The sequence below is a fragment of the Buceros rhinoceros genome, unplaced genomic scaffold (assembly GCF_000710305.1).
Source record: "Buceros rhinoceros silvestris isolate BGI_N320 unplaced genomic scaffold, ASM71030v1 scaffold23385, whole genome shotgun sequence".
In the NCBI taxonomy this organism is placed as follows: domain Eukaryota; kingdom Metazoa; phylum Chordata; class Aves; order Bucerotiformes; family Bucerotidae; genus Buceros; species Buceros rhinoceros.
This window is the reverse complement of record NW_010414917.1, coordinates 34009-39395: the sequence shown is the minus strand read 5'-3', so window position 1 is coordinate 39395 and position 5387 is coordinate 34009. Positions and strand designations below refer to the sequence as shown.

Below are 5387 nucleotides of genomic sequence, written 5' to 3'. Positions count from 1 at the left end.
AAAGGCCATTTCAGTCAAAAGGGTTTTTCAATAAAAAATCCCTGCTGCTGAAACGGCTTCTGCTGCGTTCGGCTGCAGACGAGCGCGTCTGCAGCGCCCTCCTGCCCCGCCGCAGCCCACCTCCTGGCCCCAGAACTCACCGTGGTCACGATATCACGCATTTACAGTTCATGCAGCCGGGGCCGCTCTCATCTGGGGGATTCAGCTTGCGCAGCTTGTGCTGGCGGATCTCCCGCACCAAGGTGTAGAAGGCATCTTCAACGCCCTGGAAGAAAAGCTCCCCTTGAAGCAGCTGCCCACTGCTGTGGGAGGGGACAGCAGAGAGGAGAGGGGTGGGTGTCCCTAGGCCTAGGGCATCCCCAGTGCTGTCTCCCAGCAGTCCAGACTGTGGAGTTAAAGGCTTGAAACCAAGCTGGGAAGACTATGGAACGGAGAGCGAGGTTGAATGAGCAACCAGGAGGCCCAGGAGCTCTCAAGTCCTCAAGATTCCTCAGCTTTCAGTAGTCAGAATGAGGTTTACCACCCACGAGAAAAGCCCCCAGGAGACCCCCGAAGGTAGCGGCGGCTCCATTTCCACCGCTGTGCTCCGGGAGCCCCACGTGTCCTGCCTGTAGCTCTGCGAGGACAGACCATGGATGAGGTTGCCCGCTCCCCAGAGCTGGGCTGTCAGTAGTCAGAATGAGGTTTACCACCCACGAGAAAAGCCCCCAGGAGACCCCCGAAGGTAGCGGCGGCTCCATTTCCACCGCTGTGCTCCGGGAGCCCCACGTGTCCTGCCTGTAGCTCTGCGAGGACAGACCATGGATGAGGTTGCCCGCTCCCCAGAGCTGGGCTGACCGGCAGTGGCTACAGGGGCCATTCCAGACCCTTGGAGAAGGCATCTTCACTGCTGCCAGAGCAGGAATTACGCCTGTCTCTGGACCGGAGGCTCAGACCCGTGCAGGGGAGGGAAGGTCTGGATGGAGCGTTTGGCCTTGAGGAGGAACCAGCCCCGGCCCTTGCACCCGTCTGTCTGCACGGTGGCGTCTGCCCACTCCTGCCTCACCGGGACAGCACTGGAGAAGAGAGAGGAAAAAGGTGGTTGTGTTTAAACCCCTCCTCCTACCTGTCTGGTCTTGGCAGACGTTTCTATGTAGGGGATGCCGTAACTCCGGGCCAGGTCCTGCGCTTGCCGGGTCTCTACTGTCCGGGCTGGCAGGTCACATTTATTTCCCACCAGCACCATGGGAACATCATCCGAGTCTTTCACCCTCTTGATCTGCTCCCTGCAAGAGTAAGAGGTGCCAAGCTGAAGGGAGGAAGGGCCGCGGCGGGCAGCTCCAGGGCACCCTCCGCCAGCTTCTTCATGATGAATTAACCGTCACGCTTTGTCCCTGCCAAGTGCCTGGTGCTGGACTTCAGGAGAAGGTAAATGACCTCAGTGAGTAAAGCACAGTGAGTGGAAACAAAAACTAACCATCCTTCTGCTCTTTAAAAGCAGCTGTTTACAAAACACAGCCTGAAACTGCATCCATCTATATCAAGATCTGAGCTTAAGATAGTTTAAGCTAAATAAAAATGAATGCTCAAGCTGTTACCTGTGTTATTTCCAGCATTTCAGAACAAGGAATCCGCCTGAACGGGGACAATCACCTGCACCCAGGGTTCACTGAGCTGCAAAACCAGCTCTTGGCAGCAGTAACCTTTTCTGCAGATGCTCAGGCACTATTTCCTTCCTCCCAGTTTAGTTCGGGTCACTCAAAGTTGAGAAACCAACTGGGAAGCCAAAAAGCTTCTTCTTCCAACCTGGGATTTACACGAGGTGGGCGAGGATGAGATCTACCACTTCTAGAAGTTTTAAAGGCCATTATGACCACAAACAATCCACTCAATTCCCCCCTGATAGCTAGTAACTTCCTTGGCTCAATAAATCCTCCAGCTTCAGACACCAGCCAGCTCTCCTCTTTCCTGCTCCTGCACCCAGAACATTTCACGTGGTTTTATGTAACTAATAAAAGCGCTATTTGACATGCTGATTCTGCAGTTTAATTGCATTCACATTTCCACCCAAGAGCAGCTGGACATGTACCACACACAAAAAATCAATCATCTTTTTCTAGCGCAGTAGAACGGGGGGATGAGGTCAGATGGTGTACGATGTGCCACAAAGCCAGGGAGATGTTCCATGTCACATCCTCCTCAGCAAGTTAGTGCTCAGGCTACACTTAGCTGGAAGGAGAAACCTCCTGGTGGTCCCTGAGGCGGAGAGCCAGCCCTTCTCGAGGGAGAACACTGAGAGCACCGGTGACACGAGATGAAAGCCGGTGATTTACACCATGAGTGAACCTGGGGCTTGAGACTGAGCCTCCCCAGAGCAGTCCACAGGCCCCGGCCGCGGGTGAATCCTGCTCAACCCTCAGCGCTTTAGGAAAACCCCATCCCTCGTCCTCCGGTTCAGCTGGAACAAGCTCAGTCAGCCCAGCCGGGCCGTACTGGGCAGCCAGCCCTGCTAGCCGGGACCAGAGACCTCGCGGGCGCAAGCAGTGCCTCCGACTGTGGAGCAGGGCTGTGCCTGCGCCGGGAGCTGCAGGACCCTCTGGACTGGGGTTTCGGTGGTGGGCAGCGGGCAGAGCAGGCACAGGCAGAGCCACCTCCTGCAGCCTCCACAAGTGCCTCCCATCAACCAAACCGCAAAAGAGGCTTCGAGCAGACAGACCCCTCCTCAAGGTAGCACCAAGGTAGGCAGGGAAGCTTCCCATGTCTGCATCATACCCTTGGCTCTGCAGTGGGGAGAAGCGGGAGGGTGCAGCCAAAGCAGGACCACACCGGGGTGGGCTCCCTGCTCTGCCACTGCCCCCCCAGTACATCCTCCCGGGCTCGCCAACTCGCTGGGGCTCTGCCTCTCCTCCTGCCTCGCCTCTGCTCTGGAGGAACCCGAGCTCCAACGGGCCAGGGCTGCTCTCCCCTGTGTGTGGCCAGCAGACCGTGGCCTCGCCGCAGCGGCTGCCAGCGCAGAAGTGGCTCTCCCAGCCCGCCCCAGCCTCCTCTCCCAGCTGCCGGACCCAGCCGAGATCGATGGCACTAACAAAGCAATTCCATTAATTAGGGAGGGGAGGAAGGGGGTCGCAGAGGATCAGCTCTCTCTTTAGGCACCATAAACACTTAAACATTACATTACCGAGTCCCCAAGGGCCACAGGCGATCCCTTCGGACGGGTTTTATTGGAGTCCCTGACATTAGCCGTCTGCTCTGCCTCGTCCCTGGGGAAGGGCCACTTGAGCTAATCGTCTTTGCCAGCAGCCGCTGCCTCCGCCGCGGGGCCTGATCTAAAGGGAGGGCAGGAGGGTGCAGCGGCCGGGCCGCCCCTCTGCGCAAGGCGAGGGGGAAGGGGCGTCTCCCCGGCCACCGACCTGTACTGGTGAATGTCTTCAAAGGACTTGGTGTTGTTAATGGCGAAGACGCAGAGGAACCCTTCCCCCGTTCGCATGTACTGGTCTCTCATGGCACTGTACTCCTCTTGCCCTGCGGTGTCCAGGATGTCCAACAAGCAGGTCTCGCCATCGATGACAACTTGCTTTCTGTAGGAATCCTGCAGGTCAGGAGAGGGAGAGAAAGGGAGAAGGATGCATTCAGGCAGGGCTGGGGTCCAGCCGAGTGCACCCTTGGGACGATGCCAGGAGGTTTAGCTCCCATTAAACAGACGACTCAGACTTTTTAAAAAATGGGAGAGAAAGGAGAAGGGTGGAAAGAAAGAAGGAGCAGCTGAGCAGGTTTCCCTTTCTCTGGCAAAGCAACAGAGGAGACAGAGACAGCCCCTGGCTCGCTCTGCCAGCCCTGCCTCTGGCAGACCAGGGGCAGCTTGGTCTCCACCACAGGCGAAGCCCTTGACAGCTCTTTTCCCCAGCTGCAGTGAGTCCCAGCTAAGCCCTTCCACTGTCGCCCTGCCCAGGTGCTGGCCGGCGTCACCCAGGAAAGGTGGCTCCGGCCAGCCAAGGCTCCCAGCCACCATCCGCGATCTACAGGGCTGGAAGGAGGTTAAGATCACCTGGAAACCCAGCACCTCCATCCAACGCACTCAGATCAGGCACCAGAAGCCATATGCCACCAGTAAGGCTGCAAACTGGGCGTGACGGTAAACCTCTTCTTCAAACATGAGAAAAAAACCATTACACATCACCGTTGTGAGGAGGGTGTTTCCCTCAACCAGTCTGTGCCCAGAGGGCTGCAGGAGGTAGGGACTATCCAGGCAGGTCCTTTGAAGTTGGGGTTTTTCCCTGCAGCAGAGACACTTGCGACTGATCGCAGATGCGAGAGGCCTGGAAACCACCCAGGGCAGCCCTCAGAAGGTTTCCTCTCCAAGGCAGCCCCTCAAAGCACCACCACTCCTCCCCACCGCGCCTCTCTCCTGTGTCTCAGCAGCGGGCATGAGGAGCAGCCTCAACCCTCTCCAACAGCCGTCCCCCGGGTGCAGCGCAGCGTCCTCGGCTCTCAGCAGGAGGGCGAAGCCAAAACCAAGGGTATGGAGATGGTGCAAGTCAGCAATAGGACCACAACAGCCCTTTGCAGGCGCTCGCAGAGGCTGCGGCTGCAGTTCAAAATGAATTCAAACGTCTGCTGCTCTTCCAACGACCACAACAATGTTATCAGATGAGCTTCTGCAGAAAAACAGCCGACGCAGCAAAGGTCACCGACAGGACCAGTAGCGGCACGGAAAGGGAATGGAGCCAACTTGGCCTCCACCCTTTGGTTCATTTCTACCACAACGTCATCTACTGGGGATAATTAAAGTCCTTCCTCACCTTGCGGAGAGGGCTGCTACATCGGGGGGATGAGATCTGCTCTGCCACGACCTTCTCGCTGTGCCTTCCCCAGAAGGGGACTGCTGACCCACCAGGAATAAGTGTGGAGTGATGGGCTGGCCCGCAGCCAACCGCTCTGAAGGCCACTGGCAGGCTGCCCTGCGGGGATGTGCTCCCATTTCTGATCAATAAAGTACCCGGAGCCTCCTTGGTGCAAGGGAGAAGAGCACTGGTTCCACCCCCAGTGTCCCAGTGTCTGGCAAAGTCTGGCAAAGGTGACTGCAGAGCACCCTCCCACCCTTCACCCTGGCTGGTGTCCAGAGGACTGGGCTCTTGGCACACGTGGCGGCAATGAATCACCAAGTCCTCGGTCACGGGAGGTCTCACCAGTGGACAGCACAACTAGGGAGAAGTAGGACCACACCTCGGCGCAGGTCACTAACAGGCTGCTTAGCACCCCACTCCCCAAAGGAAGGGGACACCCTTGCTTTGTGTGCAGCTTCATCCAACCCCTGCCCAGGATGCTCTGGATGGTGGCTCAGCCACCCCCACCACGCTGCCAGGTGACCTGGCTGCCACTGCACAGGCAGCAGCCCACACCCCACGCGC

The 5387-nt window shown here is 57.8% G+C and overlaps 1 protein-coding gene across 1 annotated transcript in view; it reads right to left on the bottom strand.

Moving 5' to 3' along the window:
- HRAS (Harvey rat sarcoma viral oncogene homolog) overlaps positions 1-5387 on the bottom strand; it is a 20941-nt gene that overhangs the window by 2368 nt on the left and 13186 nt on the right. Inside the window, exons 3-5 of the mRNA XM_010137256.1 lie at positions 3390-3568; positions 1106-1265; positions 141-265 (exon numbers count right to left, since the gene is read on the bottom strand). Coding sequence (XP_010135558.1) covers positions 146-265; positions 1106-1265; positions 3390-3568 — 459 coding nt within the window. The 3' untranslated portion in view covers positions 141-145. The remainder of the gene's footprint in view (positions 1-140; positions 266-1105; positions 1266-3389; positions 3569-5387) is intronic.